At 45.0% G+C, this 24,505-nt stretch overlaps 1 protein-coding gene across 1 annotated transcript; it reads right to left on the reverse strand.

Annotated features, from left to right (window-relative positions):
• Window positions 1-2,041: 2,041 nt before the first annotated feature.
• On the reverse strand, window positions 2,042-23,043 carry KLHL6 (kelch like family member 6). Its single transcript, XM_005153954.3, has 7 exons — window positions 22,669-23,043; window positions 17,295-17,460; window positions 12,271-12,720; window positions 9,700-9,937; window positions 6,240-6,442; window positions 5,083-5,296; window positions 2,042-3,011 (listed from the first exon to the last, which is right to left on the reverse strand). The coding sequence occupies exons 1-7, from the start codon at window positions 22,926-22,928 to the stop codon at window positions 2,713-2,715; spliced, it is 1,830 nt and encodes a 609-aa protein (XP_005154011.1). The 5' UTR covers window positions 22,929-23,043; the 3' UTR covers window positions 2,042-2,712.
• Between the last annotated feature and the right edge of the window lie 1,462 nt (window positions 23,044-24,505).

Below are 24,505 nucleotides of genomic sequence, written 5' to 3' on the forward strand. Positions count from 1 at the left end.
TTTGGTATCTTCATAAAACTGCTGACACTGACTGTTTTTGGGTTTCAATATGGCTCTAGCCCTTCAGATTGCAACATGAATCTGAAAGGTACAGAGAGCAGCGAGGGGAATAAAAACATCTCTTTCAGCAGCTGCTGTTAGAACATCACAACTTTTGAGACTCATGATTTAGGAGAGGGAAAGGGGCCAAGCTGTGGTTCTGCTGTCTCATGTTTGTCACTGAGGGATGGTCTGGCATGTGCTTGCCCAGGGTCTGCAGGTGTGGCTGGGGAAGCATCACAGGAGAGACAAGGATAGCGTTAAGGATTTGTATTTGGAAATCTGTTTGGACAACGTTTTGTCCAACTCAGTTGCTTATTTTTCTCCGGAGAAAAAATACAAGTTTTGTTGCTGACATCATGGGGAGAGAATCAGCAACCAACTTCTGAGGGCCACTGGTTTTTAGGATGATTCTCAGTAGGAGGAACTGGTTAGCTTCAGCAGCTGCTATTAGTGGTGAAGATACAGAAATGCAGCTCCTCAAATGGAAACCTTCTAGGGAAACCTTCCCTAGTCATCCACCTCTGTCCCAGCTGAGTACTGCTGCCCAGCTCAAAGGTGCTGTCCTCCACAGAAACCTTTTGAAATAGAATACTCCTTTTAGAGGGCATCTCTTCACGTCCTCTGTAAATTTCAGTGGGGTGGCATGGAAGCAGGAGTGCTGGCATCCTGCAGAACAATGGGAACATGAAGAAGGAAAGGGGCCCTTTACAAACAGTTGGGAAGGAAGGACTGTGGGAAAACTCCAATAAGAAAACGTGGGCTTGGCTGGAATTACAAAAAGTGGGTTTCAAAGGGTAGAGAAAATTGCAGAAGAGAGGATTTCTTGCAGTCTTCCTGAGGGAAAGACATATTGGGGATCTGCTGGGGAGCATGGACCTACCCCTGGGCTGCATCTGCCTGCTCATGGGGCATTGCAGCAGACAGACCCTGCCATACCCCAGAGCGCTCTGGCATTAATGTGCTGAAATTCAGGAGCCCACATTGTTCTCTCAGCCCAGCATGAGAGAAATATAATTTCTGATACTGTATAAGGCAAAAGGAGACATTTCAGAGAGGGGGAGAGGCTGGAAGGAGTCACTGCTCTCTGCTTGGACAGATTTGTTTTGCACCGTGTTTTCTGTCTTGATTTAATGGTGAGTTGGCTCTTTCCAGCAACTGGGCAGGGGAGGAGGGGCGGGAATGTGTTCCCGACCTTCAGCCAAGAGTGTCCCAGAGCGTTCCGGGCGTGACCTCTTCAGTGTTTATTTTCCTTTCTCTACAACTGACCCAGATGCTGGGACCTGAGATTCGTGCCCTCCTGGCCTGTTGAACATTTGCCCCTTCTGGTACAGCATGTGATGGTCCCAGGAATCACGCTGGGGACAGTACCTGGAACTGTTTCTCCAGCACTGTTCTGTCCCTTTGCATTCCAGGAAATCCAACCCCGTGAAAAACATCCTGGGAGAGCACTGCCACCCAGTGGGGATGGAGGCACGGATGCGAGCAGCCAGGGACACCGGACTGCTGGCTTGTGTTCAGCGACGGGGAGAGGAAAAAGCCTTGTAGGCAGAACAGTAAACAACCCCAGAATACAGTAAGAGGGAAACTAGGTTTTAGAATCCCAGACTGGTTTGTGTTGGAAGAGACCTTAAAGCTCATCCAGTTCCAACCCCTGCCACGGGCAGGGACACCTTCCACTGGAGCAGGTTGCTCCAAGCCCCTGTGTCCAACCTGGCCTTGAACACTGCCAGGGATGGGGCAGCCACAGCTCCTCTGGGCACCCTGTGCCAGTGCCTAAGCACCATCACAGGGAAGAATTTACTGTCCAATGTCTCATTTCAGTCTCCCCTCTGTCAGGTTAAAGCCATTCATTCCCCCTTGTCCTCTCCCTACAGGCCCCAATCCAAAGCCCCTCTCCAGCTTTCTTGTTGCCCCTTTTCACACTGGGAGCTGCTCTAAGGTTTCCCTGGAGCCTTCTCTTCTCCAGGCTGAACCAGCCCAATTCTGCCAGACTGTCAGGTCTGTTTTGGCCTGTTTTATTGAAAAACAGCTGCAATGAATGTTCAGTGGAACCAAATTGGTGTTCATTTGTAACAAGATTTGCAAACCAAGATGGTTGGTTTTGGTCACGCAGAACTGAAAAACTAACAAAGCATCTTCAAACTAACAAACAAACAAACCATTTTTAACTTAATCTAACATGGCAACCACTGGAGAAAGCACAGCTTTGGAGGAAACTACATTGCATTTCATTGAAGTTACAAATCTTCCATTCCAAAAGCATCTTCTCTTTTTCATTAGTAGGTGCTGCAAATCCAACTTAGTACAATAAATAGTTGAACAAACGTCAGGACCTGGCTGAGCCAGTTCAAGCATGTTTCAGGACAGACAGAGCTGGGAAGTAAATTTCCCAGCTACGTATCACATTTCTTTGCCAGATTGGAGGTATTGTGTTGGCAGGAGTAAACTACAGCTGGTCCCTTTGTTTTTCTGTGGAGGGAAGGAATGGAGATAATTTAAGGATATACTGTACAGAGGAAACACAAGGCTGAGCACATATGCACATACTCCCCACAGGACCCCACTGGCACTATTTCCATCCAATGCTACCTGCAGCTATAAAACCATCACCACCGCAGTCTGTGCCACAGGGGCATGGAGGTACTGGGTTCCTTTGCAGTTCTCCTGCGGTCAGACAGAAACTGCCCCGGGCACAATCCTACGGTGGGTGTAAGACTTCCTGAGGGTAACACTGCCGTGATGAGACACCCCCCGAGGCAGGACACACTCTTCAGTCAGCTTCTGAGTTTCAGGGTCCCAGCACAGCACTGTCGCAATGACTTCATTCTTTTCGTCTCGGCCGCCAGTGATAAACAGCTTGTTGTTGCAAGGAGAAATCCCACAGCTGGCTCTCTCGTGGGTGAACTGAGTCACCAGGCACCATGTGTCCTCCTGGGGGCTGTAGGAGTAGAGCGCTTTCATTGCCCCACCTGGAGAGGAAATGGATCATATGGATATGGATGGTTCATATGGAAATGGTTCATATGGATATCATTCCTGTAAGAGGTTTTAATGAAACCACCCACTTCAGCAAGGCTCCATTCCTGACATGTGTAGGAATTATTTATGCCCCAAAGCTAACAAAAAAGCAAGGTCACAGGATACTGTATTGTTTTGAAAGCCAGATCCTTGGAAGACCACTTATTTTTCATAAGGCTGTGGAATTTAAGGCAAAAATAAACTGCTGTGGTCATGCCGTGTGAACCACAGTGCACCCAGCCACAGACCTTTCTCATACCTGCTGCTTTAGAAAAATGCAGTCTTGTTTAAAAGAGCTTAGACCATGAAGGCCTCGATGTGGTAAGCTGTAGAAATGGGTACATGATTTTTACACTGACTCCTCTAACTCCAGTGTCCTTCTGCCTTCGGCTGGCTGTTTTCGTACCCCTTCCTCATTTAGGGGTTTGTCAGACTGAAGCAATACTCTTCTTATGGGTATGCTAAACAGAGAATGACCTTCAGTTTCTCCATGTTTCCCAAATCTGCAGTCATTCTTTAAACCTTTTGTGCATCTTTTCCCATTTTGCAGGGTCCTTTTATCTTGTAAAATGGCCAATACCTCAATACTCAAGAAAGGCTGTGGAAATACATTCCCTCCTAAGAGTGCCAACAGCCAAATGGTTCTTATCCTGAGATTTGCAGGGACTGGTGTGTCTTCTATAGCAGCTGTATAGAACAAGGTAGGGAAAACCTTGAAGCCATGGTCTTGTTGATGAGATGTGACAATGCCTGTGATCCTACCTGCCAGCAAGGGAAACATTTATGTGTGTAGTTATAGTAAAAGCTGCTGGTTTTGGCAGTACTAGCCCAGTACTTGAAAGATGATCAGGTCATTCTAAGGTGACTTAAGTTCTATTTCCTAACTGGAGCAGACTGAGAACATACACATTGTTAGTTACAGTGATTCACCTGGCACTTGGTAATTCATTGGTCTGGGTAATTTGATTGCTTTGGATGCAGTAACCAAATGTTCTTTTATCTTTTAAACTTCAGGTGGGGCTGATTTCTATCCAATTGAACTAGATTTGTCTCTCAGATAGGTAGACAATAGGTTTACTGATGGATGTTCCTGTCTGAGAGATGCTGAATGAATGTAACATGAGTATTGTGTCAATTTTTATCAGGAGTTGTATCAGCTAGACCATAAGTCATGCCTTCTTTTTCTGTCTGTCATCCTGTACACAAATGGTGAGGTCAAGCCTGTGCTGAGGAGAAGCACAAGGTATTTACACACATAGAAGGTGCATGCACCTATATATATGCACACACATGCAGGCTGTAAATCTCCTGTCAGGACACCATTTATTATTTGATGATACCCTGGCTTTATGCCAACCCTCCCTCAGAACAAGACTGATTATACTGCAAGTGATAAATCTCCTGCACAAAGGCTGAGAGAGGGAGGGGAAACTTTTCAGAGCTCATGTTTGGAAACAGATGCTCCTCTTTCCTTCTTTTGGTTCTTCCAGTGCCACCTGAAGATGTGTGCAGGCTTCGTCCTCCCTCTGCAGTTCAGATCACCACCATTAAACTCCTGTTCTTGCTTAATCTTTGCTTCTAATTCTGGCAAATGACTGAACTAACCCCAAGTGTGATCTAGTGAAGAGGACAGGGTGTCAGTCACTCAGTTGCTCTGCTCCTATGACCTACTCCTACTACTTATATCCCTATACAAATCCTGCATGCGGTGGGCTGTGTAATGCCCCTTACGTGACCTGATGTAGCCATGAGGTATACCCTTGCTGCTCCTAACCCACCTTTGGATGGCTTTAAGCTGTCTCTGAGCTTGCTCCAGCTTCCCAAGACATCTACCATGCTAACAGGAAGTTTGACTTGATGACTCTTCACTACTGTTTGTGAATGTGTGGGATATCCTTCCCCCACTAAGCTCAATGGGAAGAACCAGATGACCATTTGATTCATAGAATCTGTGGATAAAATAAACACACAGAAACAAGCCCTCCCATATCTGGAGGGAAAGACCATTAATGCTTCACTTACCCACAACATAAATGTGGTCCCGAAAACTTGCGGCATTGATGCATTTGGCTTCTACTGGCATGGCAGCTTTCAGGCTCCACGTGTTGGTCGCAGGGTCGTAGCACTGAGTCTTGTCTGTCGCCAGCTTCCCATTGGGTCCTCCCCCAATCACATAGAGTTTCTTCTTGTAGCTTGCTGCTGCAAAGGAGCTTACATTGACCATGAGGGGAGCGGCCTGTGTCACCATAAAAAATCATTAGTAATCTTCTGAAGTAGTCAGACTGATGCCTACATGGTGGGAGCCTGCTGAATTTAAAGTGAGCCATCCCTTTAAGATGATCATCAGGGTTCAGAAGATGACATTTCTAGTGATGAGGGATAAGTATGTTTCAACTTTTTCTTAAGACTGTAAAACCCTTAATAAAAATAATCTGTTCAAAAATCTGTTCAAATGCTGTTATTAAAATTACATTATCAACAATTCAAAAGCTAGGAAATGTCAGAAACACCAAAAATCTCTTTTACATACTTATGAACATTGAAAAAAAAAAAGAACATAAGAAACTTACTGGTTCTGATCTTTGTACTTGCAGTGGCTATTGTTAGATTCCTCTGTGTTGCTTTGCATCCCCTGAAAACTAGGGCTTGTATCTCCCATTATGATGCCTAATCTCATTATTTTCACAGATTATTGGCTGCCTAATACCCTCTTCTCATTGCCTGAAGTGGAAATGTTTCTTCTTGCACCCTGTTTACCCTGAAACCTGTACTTTCAATTTAAATGTATAATCTATACATGTATATAATACACAGGTTGATATATACATTATATAGATATATAGGTATATAGAGATGGTATCAAAGAAGTAGTTTTCAGCCTGTGCTCTAGCCCATATACACTATACTCTTACTCACTGATTTATGGACTACTAACTTTAAAAGCCAACTAAGAAAAGCAAAGTTTGGCATTAGATGTCTCCCAGGCAGTTTGGCAGGCAATCCTGTGGCTTTTACTTTCTGAACAACACGCATTTCTATAGAAAAAGTAGTTAGGTATTTAGTGGTTTTACAGACCACAAATACATAAAAGAGTTGTTCATTTGTATGGTTCAGAGCCCTGACATTTTCTGATTAAAATGTTCTAGATGAGTACAATGTTACGTGATGCAGAACCTTACCTCTGACCAGCAGTTATGAAAGGGGTCATATGCTTCCATGCTGTTGATCCTCTGCATGCCATCGAACCCACCAATGACATAGACTTTGCCACCCAACACAGCCATTTTATGCCTCCATCGCCCAATATTTAGATATTCAATTTGTATCCATTTGTTGATGGAGGCGTTGTATTTCCAGACATCATGTTTTGTTTCCTTGCCACCTGCAGTGTACATAACACATGTAAATATGATAGCATAGCTTGTATCTGCTCAAGATCTCCATATGTTTACATGCTAAAATGTTCTCTCACAATAGAAAATACATCACTGGTACTTACTGTTAGCTTCTTCATTCCCTACACAAATGACCCCTTCTGGGCCTACCCAGAAGATAAATTCTGTGTTTAGTTTATTGAATAGTGAAGGAAACTGACCAATTTATACAACCAAATATTCAGTAAAGATAAATCACTGTTCCTCACTTTACCAGAGAACAACCACTTTCATTTTAATACCAAGTGAATGACCAACCACACACAGCATAGGCATCTGCAGGTGGTTTTGGTGCACCAAAAGGGCTTTGCAGAATGCTGCCAAGTGACAAATAAACATGATTTAAAGAAGATAGTGGAGGATGCTGCAGGTGGTATTGTCACATCCCATGAGGACAGGCCTGCACTTGGAAACTGTCAGTTTGTGCAGGATAGACCCGGTCAGCTGGATCTACCAGAGCTAGTGATTTACATGGTAAAACAAAAGACTTGACTGTGAACTCCAACCAACAGTAGTCCCGCACATCATATTAGTTTTACTATTCAACCTTGGGACCATATGGCTGGGCTCTAAATTTTGTACCTTTCCTGCTGTTCTCTTTCTCTACTGACTTGGATGTGATTCATATTTATAGACTGAAGATCAGAATTGGACCCTGCAAACTTATTCTAGAGCTGACTGGCAAGTGAATCTTTACTGATGCAGAGACCAGTGTTTTAAACAAGACTTTGGTTTGCATATCATTTTTGGTGTAAATGCAATATGCATGGATCCAGTTAAGCCTGAAACCACATTTACAGACTGAGTAGTTTATTCCATCATCTGCAACATGATTAAACATTTGCTTCACTGGTGAATATACTGAAAAGAGAATTCATATTCCATTGAGAAAGGGCCTGCCTTCGTTTGTATTCTGTACTGCAGCCAGATCACTGCAAACTGATGGAGCTCATCTCTGGGCCAAACAGCAGATTGAATAGGAGAGAATTAGCATGCTAGAAAGAGTCGTTTCTAGTGCTTTTGTCTCTGTATTTTTCACATGTATGTATTGAATTTTATTTGCACTCAAATAGCTGAAGTGGCTGAGGGGCCTGAATGCAGCATTGTGATTACAATGGGGCTGAGAGACTGCAGGTGTTCCCCTTACTCTCCTTTGAAATCTCCCTTTCACATGAGCTTGTTCTTTCCTGCACAGGCTGAAACCCTGGTAGGAGCCTGAGCTGGACCAGGCACATCAGGCAGCAGGGAGAGATTTTGGGGAGAACTAGAGGCTTGTCTTGTTTCTGTTACCTCCCTAGGCCACAGCTCTTTCTAATTTGAGGAAGAAATGCAACTAAATTAGTAAAAATAACAGAATGGTGAGTGAAAATTCATGCCATTTCAGTTACACTACAAATATAGTGTTTCAAAGCAGTTAAACTGATGGGGGAAATCATTATCTAAAAGTAGTTATAATCTTGTGCAAAGGATTTTCCTGTTTCTCACATGCTAAAAAGAGCAGGGAAGATGCCAAACTCTACCAAGACACTGAGGGAGTGAGCACATGGGAGGGGAGATCAATGTAGGAGAGATACAAGTCAAGTCAGGAAAGAAGCAGGTCACAGTTGCTACAAGACAGAAAACAAGAGTAGATGGACATGCAGAAGGAGGCAGTTGTTTAATCAGGATTGAGACACTAATTTGTTCATCTGGAAAGAAAAGACTAATGACTTCAGTCCTCTCAGACTTTTATTTAGGTGGGAAGGATGAAAAGGGCATTAGGAGAAAGGCTAAGAAGGAATAGGGAGATGAAATCAAATACATGAAATTAAGCAGAGAAGGAAGAGGAGCTGGCAAGAGCTTAGACTCACCATAGAAGGGAAGGTGTTAGCCTGGCCTGAAGGCAGCCTGGCTAGACCGTAAAAGAAAAGCAGAGAAGCGACACTGGAAAAGTTGTCAGAAATGAAATGAAGCTAAAAGCCTGTGACCCTGAAAAAGAGGAAGGGGTAAGAGATTAAAGGCAGATGGAAAAGAGACCTCTCAACTCAAGGGTGTGAATGTGTGAAGGATGATCCCTACTTGGGATGTTTGACTTAGATTCCCCTCTACAGCTTACTTTTAATAGAGGGTCTGCTGCCAGAGTAAAAAGAAACTCCCTGGGGTGGGCTGAAAGTAAAAACCTCCTTTATTAGTAACTAAGGAAGGAACAATCTAATTCTTATCCCAGGATAAAGATTTAATAAACTTAGATTGGAATGAGGTAATAAAAATACCTGGATTCCCAAAAGAAAGAATGCAACAGAAGATATATGAAAAAAGTCAATGGACCACTATTCATACTTTAGCAGAGCATTCACACTTGGCCCTCCTTCCTCTTTTCTACTCTCTTAAGTCAGCATAGAATCTGGTGGATGATTTTGCAGGGAAAGTATCCTGCCCAAGGAGGACTGCTCTCTATCATTGTCTGTGACATGACAGAGATTGAAAGCTTGTTGTCACTTTTCTTCTGGAAGGAGCTCATCAAACTTGGTTTTGACAGGCCATCAAAACCAGCTGTCAAACTGACTGTCAGTTGTGAATTTAACCTTTTTGATTGTCAAAGTAAAAACTGTAGCTGCGGGACCAAACCCCTACATAGAACTCAACTGCAGTTGTGTGGGAAGTCCTGCAGATGGGGTGTTCAAACCCATGGGGTTTCATCCAGCTTTGACAGCTAATATTGCCATTAGCAAGAGGGTACTTCCAGAGTCCTGCCTGATGGCTTTTAAAGTGCTCCTTAAAGTGCAGTTTTTAGGTAGCAGCCAAACAGCAGTGACAGTTCTTGCAGGTTCTTGACTGATGCTTGCAGAATGAGTCAGATTCTGGCAGTCTTTTGCTTATTCCTGTGGAGCTGCAAATGGACTTGTTACATGAAGATGCTGGAGCAATTATTCTTCACTTTATGTTTGGTAAGCTCAGGGTCACTGAGTGCTTTTGGGTGCCGCACCCAAGTAGCCATGCATATAGACTAATATGATTTGGAAAGGAATCCTGTGCTGAGACCAAGGCTAGGCAGTATTCAGGCACATCCAGTGCTTCCCTGGAGCCTGTTCAAAACCAAAGCATTGGGAACACCTCTAGTGCTTAATTCTCATAAAGCTGCTTTCAGCATGATCTCAGTAAAAGCTGGAAGCAATTGTGAGAACCCCTTGCTCCCCTCTTCCACTCCCAAAGCCTTGTTCCTTACCCGAAATGTAGACTTCATTTTTTAGGGTAATGCATGCAAACTCCACCCATTTCTTAGTCTCATTCTCCGTCTCCTGCTCTGTGGTTGGTAATTTTGCTACTTCCAGGCGGCTTCGCCTCAAAGGATCCAGGCAAGTCACTTCTGCTACAAACTTCTCATCTTTCGTACAGCCCCCTATGATCATAAACACCTCAGACTGGAACTCGTGCATCCTGGGCTTGGTTCTTTCTGTAATAATCTAAATGCAAGTGAGACAGGGTGAGTACACAGAGCACTTACACCTGCAATTACAGAAAGGTCTGGTGATCTTTCTTCTGATTACCTCCTTTGTGAATCACGACTGGCTTACATCACCTCAGCCAATTATCAAATGTGTTCTAAGTTCAAAGCCTGGAAAGCATCCTAGCAGCATTCAGTTCAGTAGAGGTTGCTGTATCCTTCTTTCAGCAAGATTTCTCCAACACTGGACTTGATTGCTTGTGCCTACCCACTAGGACCCTTTCAGATTCTCTTGGGGGTTCCCAGGGTGGCACCATAGCTATGAAGGTGAGCAGTAGTGACAAGACTGGGTGCATGTAAGGCAGGTGAAAAGGACAGGGTTCATTTGGGCTGACAGAGTGAGGGCAAGGTAGGAGGGCCCCAAGATTTGTGTATGGCCTGACAAGTTTGGAGAGGGCAAGGCTGCAGTTAGCACTAGCAGAAAACAAGCACTCTCATTATTTGTCCTGCAGGAATATGTTAAAGTGTCAAAGCAGTGACAATTCTCAACTGTGGTTTGGGGTTTTTATTTGTTTCATTGTTTATAAACTTTATTTTTAAGCCCAAATTAGAAGATTTGCTAAAAGCCAGGCTCTGAAACATGGTCTAATTTATCACCTGTTGGCTCAGTTTATTTATCAGGTCTTTGTTTCAGGGATACAGGAATAAGTCATTTCCTGGGTAGACGTGCACTAGGAGCAAAGAATGCAGGGGGTGCTTGGAAACTTGTGTTCTGCTTAGAGCAAATACTTGCAAGCAAGTGGAAACAAGTGCATTAGTGTCCCGAATTATGCTGGCTCTATGCTTAAGGATAGAAGGAATAACCTTCTTTACCTTCCCCCACACCCCAGACTGGAAGAAATGCAATGTAAAAGGCATGGGAAGCACATCGAGTTGTTCCTCTGCTTATGCTGTGCCACTGGGCATTTGCCAGTTTTCAGACCCCCAAAGTCTGGTGGGAGAGGTCTGCACTTCTCTGCAGAAATTGCAGTTGCCCTTGGCTTGCCCCAGAGATGCAGTCTGTGGACCCACAGGTGAAACACTGTGACAGTAGCAGCTTGCTTAAAGTTTTACTCCTCTTTCTGCTTTTAACATGTTTCTATAAATGGGCATAACGTATCTGTATTAACAAATATTATTTACACCTACATTAATCTTGCATTTTTGCTCTGTTTAGCAAATTCTTAGGCAATAAAAAACCCCACACCTTTGTCCCAGAAGTTGCCAGGTTTCAGAGTTCTGTTTTTAACCCATCTGTCACCATTGCAAGGCGTCAGCCACTTTGAAGGTGAGTGTCATGAGTGTTCAGCCCTGAGCAACACTCCCTTTATCTACCCCACAGGGACCTGACAGTGCTGGTGAGGGGGGCAAGGCTTACTCAAGAAGTTCCCACCAGACTGGCCCAGGTCAGTACATCATGTACTGTGCTATGCAGTCACCAGCACAAAGAGCCCTCCGTCTCTGCCCCCTTACAGTGACACATCCAGTGTTAGTGACGGATGCACCACATGCTCCTGAGACCTCCTGCCTTCCTCTGGCTCTCTGACTGAGGAGGCACATAGGTTTCCTCACGTGCTCACATACCTTTGCTCCTGTTGTGAAATCTGACCTCTGGTGGCTCTCCCCTCTACCCCATATTTTGAGCCAGGATATGTGACTGATACCCAGCTTTCCAAAGAGGATAGGCATTTGAAGAAGTGGAGGCCCACCACAGCTTGCCTTGAGCAGGCAGGACAAAACTTGACTGGATGTCAGGGTGAGCCTGTCTCCTTGGGTGCAGGGACCTCTGCAAATGAGGAGGAAAGGCAGATCTCTCCTTTGAGAGAGTCTTCTTCAAGAGAGGCTCTCTCCTCCCTCCCCTCCCCCCCCCCCCCCCCCCCCCATGCATATCAGATGGAGATGTTACATATTCAGATTGAAAAAGTCATTACAGATTGTGGTACAGTTTAGTAGGAAACTTATTCTTCCTCTCTTAGGCTTGAAATAATAGCTAAGAGGGTGAGGTGTCAGGAGTAATGCTGTTTGCCTTTTTACTAGGATAGTCACCTGGTGTCGTTCACTGTGCATATGAAAGCTTGAGCTGGTATGTTCATAAAGCGGTACACTTTAAAACAACCTTCCAAAAGCTTCTAAACTCTCTAAACCAGCAAGATAACTGGTGAGACCCACCTGGACTTCTCAGTAGCACCACTTAGTGAAACTTCAGTATGAATACCTTTTTCTGCCTCATGGTACTGCTCCTTCCGATGGGATTTTTGAGCGGAAGCATAAGACATTTAGAAAGAGCAGCACCTACCTTCCTTTTTTACTCACCTCATTGCCTGATAGATGGTACATTCTTGCTTCCTGGAGCAAAGGAAAGACATCTGGACACTGTCTGATGAGTTGATCAGCTTCAACAGTCTCTACAAAATACCAGGGGTCCAAGAGGGGCAGGCGGACATTCTCCAGCACACAGGGCAGGAGAGGAAACCTTTCTGACTCCTTGTAACGAACCCAGTTCATTACGGTTTCAAACACTTGTGCCTCTTCTGTGACATAGAGGTCATCACTCTTCAGTGTGCTGCAGAGGATGTCGGCTGGCAGCTCCAGGAACTCCTCATAGTTCAGGACCTGGGTGAAGTTCTGGATGATGTAGCTCTGCACTTGCTGCTTCAGGCTGTGCAGGGAGTGCGCATCAGCCAGCCTCAGGATGCCAACACAGTTCTCCGGCTGGAGGGCTTCCGTGAGAAAATTGGCACAAGCATCTACCATGCGAAGGAACTGTGAGCAGAAAAAGTATGTACAAGCACAGAGTGGTTACTGGTATGACCGTGTCACAGGAGAGCTGGGTCCCAACCAGCCATCTGCACTGCAACACATGAAATCAGTCATACGAGGACAGGTATCACCCAGAATCTGAAGTTAAAATGTCTTCTTCCCAGTATTTTATTCTCCCTCTGCACCCATATGATTCATTTTCCTGTCTCTTGCAGGACAGATGACCTGTGACGTTTGTGAATTTTACTTTATTTCACAAAAGTAAAGGGTTTTCTACTATTTCACTTCCCTCCATGAGATCTCAAAGCACTAACAACCATGGAGTTACAAAGCACAGATAAGGCCCCCGGACGTGAGATGTGCTTTCCCTGCTTTATCTTGCGTGTCAGCTTGTATCAGCTACAAGGGTGTCTGGTTTTGGAGTTGTCCAGCAAGTGTCTGCTGGGGGAGGCCTTTGGAGGTTTTAGTGACCTTTGTGTTCCTTGTCATCACCCCTGGTTGAAACAAACACAGATGTGCATTTTACACACCGGGTCTGCTTAATCAAAGAACTTTCCATGTTTGCAGTGTTCAACAGGTCATTGCAACTGCTCTCTTTAATTTCCTTGGCAGAATAGCTGCACCTGAGGATCCCAACTGTGCAGATCTTGGACCACGGATGTCTGGGGGCATTTACCATGAGCTACGATGTGAGCTGGGTTGCTGGTGATTATTCAGGAATTGAGAACCAGTTTGGGGTAGAATGATAAATTACAGTGCTTCATCCTTGGCTTTCTGTCCCCTGTGTGTGTGTAAATATTTCATGTTCATTTTGCCACTGAGCAGCGCAAACAGCAACATAGAGACAGATGGGTCAGAACTGATACTGTGCCTTTCCGTCCATGTTTATTTGCGTCCTTTTTTCCATCCAGCGTCAGCAAACAAACCATTTTAACTCATTCTGCCCCACTGGGGAAAATTGCACAACACTGATTTAGGGGCAAGGAGGAAGCGAAACAATTTTGAGCACTATCCTATGTAGATCTGTTTCAGTAATTAGGGTAGAACTTTCCAGACCCGTCAGTGTCACGTTGACACATTTAGACCGTTTATCAGAGCTGAGTGATCGCAGACTCTCCACACAGACTACCTGGTTCCTGTTTTACATTTCGATGTGGTCAAGGGTTTAGAGAAATGCAACTGCCTGATGATCAAGGGTATGAGAAGGTCTCACAACATGTTGCTGCTGTTGTGATATAAATAAGTCAGTGGCACGCTGTGGCACTGCAGCAGAGCTCAGTGCCTGCCCCATTCACAGTGTCTGTCCTCTGAGCTAGCACAAGGCTAACACTTTGAACCTAACAGCTTACTTCCCAAGGATCTGGAAGCACTTTTCCAGTACAGCATAGCCCTCAGAGCTCAGGCAGGTTAAGCCCTTTAAAAGTTGGCAGTAACGAGATGCAAATCTGGGATTTACCAAGGTCACTCATCGGGTCATCCACAGGTCCAGGAATAGACCCCAAACCAATGTTCTCACCCTCCTACAGTGCCGCCACTGCCGAGTGCTCTCGTTATTTACACATGGCTTGCTAAGAGCGATACTCACGAGGTGAGAGCAGAGTTTTCTCCCATGCAGTGCACACTGGTCTAATGGCCATGCAGGCCCCACTGATCACGCTGGGGAGCTGTGTTTGTGGCCAGATGAACATGGAGCTGGGAGGTGTGGGTGTGAGAAGCAATCCCCACCAAGGGCTTAACCAGAGAGGTTGGACCGCTCGGGAGCATGTCAAAGCAGGACTTTCCCCAGTTGCTGCTCCCCATCCCCGTGCCGTGCTCTCACCCCAGAGCTCCCTTCATTTAGAGACGAAACTCCCCACAAAACTCCCCCAGCCTTGTTGGTCATGCTTCAGTTGGTCCCATGAGAGCGGGTGACTCAGGAGAGCACCCTGAGCCTCTGCGTCATCTGCTCTGATTATTCTTTGCAGAGATCTAAATTTTCTTCCTTCCCTTCTGCAAGCACCCATCCCAGTGCATTTCGGGCATTTTAAGAGCCATGTTCCCTGGGAACAGTTTCTCTATTAACTGCTTGCTTCTCCTAGCACCCGTTTGAACCAAGATTTGTACTTGCTAAAGAGATCAATCCCCTGTGCTTACTTGGCCTCCGCTTAGACTTGTCTCTGAATGATGAAAGTTATTCATAGAATCATACAATCAACTAGGTTGGGAAAGACCTTTAAGGCCATCAACCAAACCAATTTAAGTCTTTGCTTGTCCAGTGTTGATTCAACTGTCCAGTGTAAGCAGTGCCAGCAGCCCTGCCTCCTGCTATAACCCTATAAGAAAGGGAAGGGAACAGTGCATCCCAAGGGCACCCCACAGCACAGAGACAGCTGGGCAGAGAAGGGGCACACCAGCTCTTGCAGGGTGGCTTTTTAGGAGCTGACAGCTTTCTAAGCCTCTGAACCCATCTCTGACCTTGAGCTGCCGAGAAGCCCTTCATGAGCTAATCACATCTTTGTGGTTGGCATGGCTGGCACTGTGCAGGGCTGCAATGGACCTAAGCACTGTCTGCTACAGCCACTCTGGCCGTCCTCAGCTGAGCGGCTATAGGATGGTTTTCAGGTAACTGGCAAGGTATTTCCCTTAGTGCCTGGTTCAGGAAAACACATTGATGGGAAGCACTTCGGACGTGGTAGATGGGCTGGATCTGAGGTGGGCACCAGCTTTGCAAGCATGATGGCTGAGCAGCTGCCAGCCCAGACAGAGGAGGTGACTGTTGAACTCATGTTGCAACTGTGCTCTAGGTGGAAAAGTATGTGTCTGGGTCACTTCAGGGTGAAGCTTAGCTGTTCAGCAGCTCCCTGTTCCAAACCTGCCTCCCCAGGAGATGATCTCACACATGAAGCACATGGGGCCAGGGACTTCTGCTCTCTCAATAGCCTTCTACTTCTGCCTACTGTCAGTTTTGGGTGCATTTGGTCAAAACTCATTGGAAGGAGCTAAGAAAAGGCATAATTATATAAAACCTGTTCAAAAACAGTTCCTAAAGTTGAGTATCTGCATTGGAATATCTGGAACTGGGCAAGTTACTTCTTTTGTGGTACTTTGTTAAGCCTGAGAGACTGAAAAGAGGCACTGCTGAATATTGCTGCTAGCCAGATAGAGCAGTTCTATTTGGAATGTGGTTTTCTCCCATGTCATTAATTGGAAAAAACAAATTTCCCAAACAAAAAATGTTGCAGTTAATTGCAGAATTAATCTTTTCAGCTGTTGATACATTGAAATGAAACATTTGACACTTTCAGCTGTTTCTGTTGGTTCGTCAGCATGAATAGTAGAGACAAGCTGGCAAAACACTAGAAGGTACTAAGTCTTCTTTTACACAAAACACATTTTCAGCCAAATATCTCACCCATGCATAATGTGAGGCTTTAAGGCCTTATAAATCTCTATAGTATCCAAGACAGTTGCTGTAAGACTTGGGATGGCTGCTTTTAGTTGAACATTCCTGGTTTTCTGGGTTTTTGTAGCTTACTCTTCTTGCTCATGGCACCCTTACAACTATGTCATTGCTGTAACAGTGTTTGATAGTTTTCTTTAAGCACCAGCCTTGGGAATCAAATTTAATCTGAATTTCAGTGAAAAATTGGGAAATGACAAAATGTAAGTTTATACTTTGATGGCTTCAGAAAACAAAACAAAACCATGAAGAATGATCCTAAGGAAACAAGATTCAGACAAAAACAAAAATGTCCTGAAAATGAGCCAGAAGTAACCTTTGAGTGCTAACAGTTACTGTTCCGCTTGAAGATGTCAGTTACTGCATAGTGGCCCCAGGCGACATGAAAGCAGCACCACCTTTTCTGAGTTACCTTGGGGAGCACATTGTGATAACTTTCCCTTCTCTCCCCACAGCAAGTACCAGCTCCCATTACCCCAAAAGCCACAGGTTCATTTCAGAGCAAAGCCTCATGTGTAAGGTTCAAGAATCTGAAGTTCCCATTAAACCACGATGATTATGGAGTGAGGTGTTTCTTGCCCTCTGTAATGAAGACTGGACACGCATACATACACTGGCACCTGGCAGGTTGTGCTGGTTGTAATCTGTTAGCAATTTGCAGCTTGGTACCAGTGACTGTAATTTGGTAGACCTCACAGGTGATTTACAGGGCACGTGAATACCTCATGGACCAAAGGCTGAGTAACATTGCTTAAGTCTGACTTCCCACAAAGTCCTAGGTCATGACTAAAACTCTTTACATCAAGAGCCCTTCAAAGGAGGATGCTAACTTTGGCTGGTGAGCCTCTATCTCAAGGCAATAGAGAGGGAGAGACCAAATCAGCTTCCTGCTCTGGCCAGCCATGCCAGCCACAGTGCACTAACTCTTTTGGCCTAGAGGGTGATCAGCCTTTGCAGGCTGACCTGAACCTTATAGAGCATTGTCCCAGTATCACAACCCTTTGTACCACAGTGTAAGTATGAGGCAAAATGCTTGCAGAACCCATGAAATCAGAGAAGTTTGCAGTGCGTGAGCCAGGGTAAGACATGGTGTTGCCAGATCAACAAGACTGGATCCATGCATTTGAGTTATCTGTACCTGAAAGAGGCTGGCAGCTTCCAGGACTTTCTGTACATTTTGCTTTGTGATGAGCATCTTGCTGGTGTAGGTGTAGTCCAAGAGTATATTCATGGTTTCTGCATCAACTCCTTTAAGTATGATCTTTTCTTCATATTTCTCTCTTAAATCATTGCAGAACATGGCTCTGAAAATAAAAATGTTTATATTTTACATATCCCAGCTAGGATGAGGCATTCTGGAAACATTTGGTTATATGGATTTCAACACCAAATACTCTGATTGCTTCATATTTTATGCAATTAGTCCTGTAGCAAAGTAACAAAGCAAATGCTTTTGTTGCTGTTGTATCTCTTTACTCATGAGTTTGATAAGACATACACACATGATGGATACCCCAGAGCTGAGCCCTACAGTAGACCTGGAGCTCCATGGCAGCAACAGGCACCTGGAACCACTCCCAGGTGGTGCTCTATTGCAGAGCAGTTCTGATGTCTAACCTGCTGGCCTCTTACACTCTTTCTGTTTCTGGACCCAGCTCATTAACCCCAAACCTTCAAACCGCTGGCATTCTCCATACCTTAACACTTAGCACATGTACTTCATAACACTTAGCAAGGTCAAGGTGTTTCCAAGCTGCAGAACGCTGCTTAGGCTGACCCTGAGGGCTGTACGAGATCCACATGTGTGATAGCCTCACCCCTAAGCTTCCCAGCATATCTTTGACCCCATTAATACCAGGGATGGGCCAGGAGAGAATGGCTTATGGGTTTTCATCTAATTAAGAGTCTGACTTTTCCTCTGCTGAGGTTTGGGAGCATCTGCTCAGCTTGTAGAGTTGGTACATCTTGGCTAGAAAAGTACTTGAATAATCATTAATTGGAACCACTGTTAGCCAGAATGCAGTGATTTCATGAATGTTTATACCACCTCTTCTTTGGTGGATAATACTGTACTTGAAAGGCAGTTGCCAGTTTGATACTAGTCAGATATTTCATGTGGGATAGAAATCAGAAACGTTTTTAAGAGCCATTTAAATGCACTTTACATTGTGATAGCTGCGAGGCGAACACACACATCTTCATCTGCATTTCCAGTGCATAGCTTTAAGTATTTCTTTTAATGCTTTTGTTCTTATTTAGGAATTTGATTGCTCCCATCTTGTTCACTGCAGAGTGAGATTTCACATCATTTGGAATCTGGCCAAACAGATTAGGATCACGTTGGGTCCACTTGTAACTGCATAGGTGGAAAACATGTGCAGATCTGAAGTGTAATTAGAAGCACTCTTTATCCTGCATACCAAACCCTTCTTTATTAGTCATGTACAATGTTGACAGGACAGTGCAACCTGGGAAGTGGCTGGAGGTCCAAAGTCTTAGGCCATGCTCTTCTTGTAAAAGCAGTGCCAGAATGAAGCTGTCTGATTGACACATCTTCCTGGAACCAAGATGTAAACAGTTCTGATTGCTAAGCAGTTAGGCATGGTGAATGGCAAATGGATGGAAGATACCAGGGGCTCATTGCTCTAAGAGCTACCTCTTCCTTGCTTCAGCAGAGACTTCATAGCAAGAGAGAGGCAATATTAGTTATCTCAGTGTAGAAAAATGATACAGATATGTCTATATCTGTTGGATAAAGAGACCTAACTTCGAGCAGGAAACTTGGGCAGGGAATTTCCTTGCCAGAAAAGATGTTCAGCTGGAATTCTCATTTTCCCTTCATTCATCTCTGTCGATGGAAGGGTTTTGATTCACTTCCCATTGGGAATGGGGTTTCAACCCACAGAGAGGAAGGTTTGTACAGAACAGCCCTTCAATTGCATAGGATTGATAGGTGCCAAATGCTTCATCTGAATGAGAAATAGGCCGTTGTAGGATGCAGGTGTTGTCTGCTCTTGTTCCTTTTATCACTTAAACTAGTGACCCCCAGTCATGTATTTAGCCACGGAGGTGAGAGCTCTCACTTCAGTCCCACAAAGCCAGAGATACCATTTTTTTTGGTGAGAGATCAGTTTGATGGAGATCAGTTAGAGATATCCAGGGTTTCACCATCACAAAGCTGCTCAAAAGCCAGCCTTGGGGTTCTGGTGGAGACTTTGCACAGGGGTCTTGTCAAAGTGCTTTCACTGTCTGTTTCCTAATCTGTGAACCTGTGTTAGAGCTGCCATCCATTCCTGATCTCACAGGGTCTGGATTTCTATAACAGGGCTACAACCTGCAGAAATCACACATTTAAAGCATTGTGCTCTCCCAGCAGCACTGCTCTCTAGAAGGTGGCAGGGCTGAGTAGGGCCAGTCCTGTCCAGGAGAGCTGACTCCTATGGTGGCCTTCCTTCTGCTCAGATGGAACGGATCTTATTCCTACCCTGTGTGCCAATGGGAGGGAACACCCTGACATCACTCCAGACTGATCAGGCTGAACTTCCCTCCTAGGGATTAAAATGCTGCTTCTCACCATTGCTGGACTTAACCAGAGAGGTGTGTGATTATTTTCTCTGGGACTCAAAATCCTTCAGATGTGGCTACTAATTCTGTTGTCTGGTTCCTGTCCCTGTGTAATTCTAAATGAAACTTTTGAACCAACATTTAAGAGATGCAGATCTGAAGTGAGAGCCTAGGGCCAAATTTAGGTACCTGGAAATGAATAAATTTAGAAAAAATCAGGGAGAAATCTCAATAAGTAAGTGAGGGGTTCCAGTTTGTAAAGCACTTTTTAAGCACTCACCCACACTGGAGTGCCTGTGCTTGGAATTATGAACCTAACTTCAACCAACCATGCTGCAGTTTGAGGGTGCTCTGGGAAATATGGCTTCAGCCTCTCCCAGCCCCATTCTTACACTACTTTGGGCAGTGTGGGAGTAAAGAACTTCACCTTGGTCAGCTTGTATCTGTGCTTTGTTACCTTCATCCAGGTAACTGCTTTTATGTCTGGAGATGCAGGGTGTGTCAGAAGTACTCATCTCTCTACTCTCAAGCAGTGCTGAAGGAAGGACATAAGGAGGACATGGAACTGTTGGAGCAAGTCCAGGCCATGAGGATAAGGGCTGGAGCATCTCCTGTATGAAGACAGGCTGAGAAAGCTCGATGTGTGGAGACCTCAGAGCAGCTTCCAGTATCTGAAGGGGGCCTACAAGGATACTGGGAGGGACCCTTCATCAGGGACTGTAGTGATAGGACAACGGGTGATGGGTTCAAACTTAAACAGGGGAGATTTAGATTAGACATTAGGAAGCAATTCTTCCCCATGAGGGTGCTGAGGCGCTGGCACAGGGTGCCCAGAGAAGCTGTGGCTGCTCCATCCCTGGCTGTGTTCAAGGCCAGATTGGACACAGGGGCTTGGAGCAACCTGCTCTAATGGAAGGTGTCCCTGCCCATGGCAGGGGGGTGGAACCGGATGAGCTTTAAGGTCCCTTCCAACACAAACCAGTCTGGGATTTTATGACTAGAAGGTGATAACTTTGTTTAGCTGTGTTTAAGTCAGCTGCTTGCATTATGGCATCCAGAGCTCAGGAAGGGGGTTGTGTAACATGCTGTTGCAGGGCAATGAAGCCCATGACTCACAGGGTTCCTCTGCATTGCTCCCGTGTATGGGTGTTGGAGGCCCTGTAACGGCATGGGAAGTACTCACAGGAACAGTGGGATTTAAGAATTTCTTCTTTCTTTGGGCCCATGCAGCTTCTAGTGAACTATAACAAGATGAAAGAAGCCGCTTTGTGAGTAGCAGAACTAGAGCAGCTCAGTTCCCTGCAGACTTGTGTCCTCCTTTCCCTCTTCACAGTAACCTCAGCTTCCCCTTCCTGATCCCTCCATTCTCGCTCATTACTCCTCTCACACACATTTTGCTGTCCATCTCAGGACACTCAGCTCTGTGCTTTGGCTGGTTCTGGGCGCTGCATGTGTATGTGTTAGCAGCCCAGGACACGGTGCTCCTTGCCCAGCTGAGCACTGCAGGGTCTCATTCTTGGCGTCTCGTCTCTGCCTCGCTGCAGATTTCCATCGAGTTTTTAAAGGTTTGAAGATTCGATTTTGAAGACTTTGGGATTTTCACCCTCTGCCAAAAATGATGAAAACTAACCCAAAGAGTCGTCACAAGAGGCACTAACAGACAGGCAGACAGTGTGATATAATAAATCTCAAGTCATAGAGCAGATAGGCAGACCCTGGTACATGTGCAACTGCCTTGGGATGAGATACCCTCCATCCAGGTATCCCCCTCCCTTTAAAGGCTGTAGCTCAGGGCTCAGTTTAAAAATGGCCAACAGCAGTTATCAGAAAGCTCTCTTGCCTGTCTTAAACTGCTGAAGTCCCTTCTGACCACTCCACCTCAGCTGAAAAGGAATTGTTTCTATCTTTCATCAAAGTATCATTATGGCAATTCTGATTGTAACTTGCATCTGCTCTCCTTCCTGCACAGCAGGGCTGGTAAGAGGTATTTGGACATCTCTACTATTAGTTGTACGTTCTCACATGTGCAATACATCTAGTCTAGCTTTAGAAGTAATACCTATCTCTGTATGTTCACGGAGATTATTGCAAGACGATAAAAGCAGAGCTTTTCTCCCAGGCACTACCAGCAAAGCTTACTAGATTCCAGTGGAATTAGCTTTCTGCTCATGTCACAAGTGGTCACAGGTTCTTTTTTCTTGTGTTTCCTCTGTAGCTCTTCAGTCATCTGAGCACTTTAGCAGTTAAAAAACATCACAGCCATGAAAATGGAATTGCCTAAATGATAATGGAAGATCTGTGTTGAAAATGATACCGAGTTCCTCTGCCTGTCTAAAATTTGTTCTTGCTGGCCAGTGGTCTCAGACTATTGTAATAATACCGAATTAAAAACACAAGGAGATGAGGAGGAGAGCTTTAAAAGGTAAAACTGCCTTCAAGGAGGTATTTCCCATTGTGATTTCTTTTCAGTAATCCTAGGAAAGATGAACAATTCCTTCAGTTTTCCTCCTCAACAATTTTATGTAATCCGTATTTTTACCACAGAAGGGCAACTGGTTTATCAGGTTTCACAAACCGGCTCCTATCTCAATTAAAACATTGTGTGATCTGAATGAATCTCTTTACCTAAACCCCAAATGGACAATACCAGGGCTACAGATACCTGGTTACAAGATTACTTTCTCACCCACTTGTCTGCCAGCCATTCTCTCCTTCTTTGCATGCCTCCAGCCGATGTGCTGAGTGCTGGTATCAGAACTCTGGCAAATCCACAACTTAGCACCTGCCTTATTTAAGCCTCCAACTTCTAAAGAGCTGAAAGGTGTCAGGCATTCCAGATTTGCAGAGTTTAGCACCCAGTTTGCGCTCCTTGGAGATCTACAGTTCCAGCCTCTGAAGTAAAGTAAAACCCCAACCATGTTGTTGGGTTTGTTTCTTACATGCCTTACCTGAAATAATTGCTTGCTGCAGCAAGGACCACTCGGTGACAGGAGAATTCCCTGCTGTCCACGCACAGGATGACATCGGTAAGGGAATTTTCAAGCCGAAGGTTCTCCAGGCCATTCTGGAGCACCAGTGAGAGACCCGTATCGTCAAACTTGACCTTTTCACCACTCGAGACTTCCACCAGGGCCCCCATTTTTGTTGAACACTCATTGTCCAAAGAGATCTGGGGCTCCTCAGAGCTCTTCTCCAGCGTGTCCCCCATTCTCTGGCCAGCACTGTCTCATTCTGTTGGTGCTTCAATCTAAAAAGAGCTCCTAAGCTTCAGACAAGTCACACTGCAGAAGTTGGGCGGATTTCCTGTCCAGAGGTCTCTGCTTATCTGTAGCTGTCACACACACATAACAGGAAGCCTTGCACTTTCTCATCCTGTTAACACAAACAAAGGCTGGGTTTTTTCAGTGAATTTCAGGCAGTATCAACGTGTTTAGAAAGGACTTAAGATGCCTCTGGATGTGAGATGATTACAAGTGACAGGGAAGGCCTGCTTCCCTCCCTCAAGCCAGTTCCCTGGCTGTTATCCGGATCTGCTGGTTGTACTGATGGGTGCACCATACAGCTATCGAGGCAGACTGGGGTGCTAGGGAAAAGGGGGTATTAATTTAAATGTCTTTTTCCAGGTATGTGATGATTCATCACTGAACTGGTTTGGGGTTTGGGTTGGGGTTCGGTTTTTAATACTATGCTCACATATTCAGAAAGCCCTTCAAGTGGCTGTTTCTGTCCCTCATAACATGTTAGCTGGCAAACACTGGATGGCTTTTCTTTAAGGCAACATTGGTATAACACTCTCCAGGCGATGGAGTTCTTGCAGCTGATGGTCTTCAGACCACACAGCTAGGTACAGTGATGTCCTGCATGGATCCACACCATTAACTCTGGCTAATAGTGGAAGCTAAAGGAGAGAGCTTAGGGAATGCTGGGGATGCTGCAGGGGTGGACCCTGCAGCATGACAGGAGCATACAGAGCACAGGGCTGAAGGCTTTGCTGTCACCTGAGACTGAACAGGCTCTACTTGGACCTCACCTAGATGAGAAGCTGACCCAAACTGACTGAGATAATAACCCACACAGCCTATTGAAAGTAACAGAGTAGATCCCCTGGCTTGCTTAGGAAACTCTCATGCTGCAGAATTAGAGAAGCACACCCCCTCTCTCCCCTTGAGAGGAACACAGGGCTAACCTCTAACCTTGGTAGCTTGAGTGCTAACCAACCTTGCCCTTGTGATACTTCTTGGAATCCTCATTTGGCCAGTCCTCATTGGTTTATAGTGTGTTTGGTTTGCTTTTGTCTCCAGCTTGCGTAGCTGAACTCACAGTGTTATGGGAAACTTGCCTTAGACGAGGGAGGTGAAAGCAGCATTCAGAGAGAGACAGATTTAAAGGTGTTTTGTATAGGATAGGATGATCAAGGAGAAGGAAAGCAAAAATTCCTCCTCCTGCTTTCTGCCACCTCCTTGTAATGGGTTTTTCCTCAATTTGTGTAGTCTGTTCAGCACTTTGGCTTCTTCCTTTCCCAGCTGATGTGTTCCTGCTACCTTTTATGCTAGCTTTTGCTAATGGATGTTTCCTTTTTGAAAGCCAGTCCCACCTTTCCACCAAGGAATGCCATCAGAAAATGAAGAAACCCCCTCAAAAATATCAGGTGTGCTTTTAAAATCACAATATTTTAACCTTATCTTGGGTCAGGTTCTCCTTGTTTATATTGTTATGACTTTTGACCTTGGGGAATTCATCTTATCAGGCTTTTCTCTGATGGTGAGAAGCTTCATATTTGCTTTG

The sequence above is a fragment of the Melopsittacus undulatus genome, chromosome 6, assembly GCF_012275295.1.
Source record: "Melopsittacus undulatus isolate bMelUnd1 chromosome 6, bMelUnd1.mat.Z, whole genome shotgun sequence".
In the NCBI taxonomy this organism is placed as follows: Eukaryota; Metazoa; Chordata; class Aves; order Psittaciformes; family Psittaculidae; genus Melopsittacus; species Melopsittacus undulatus.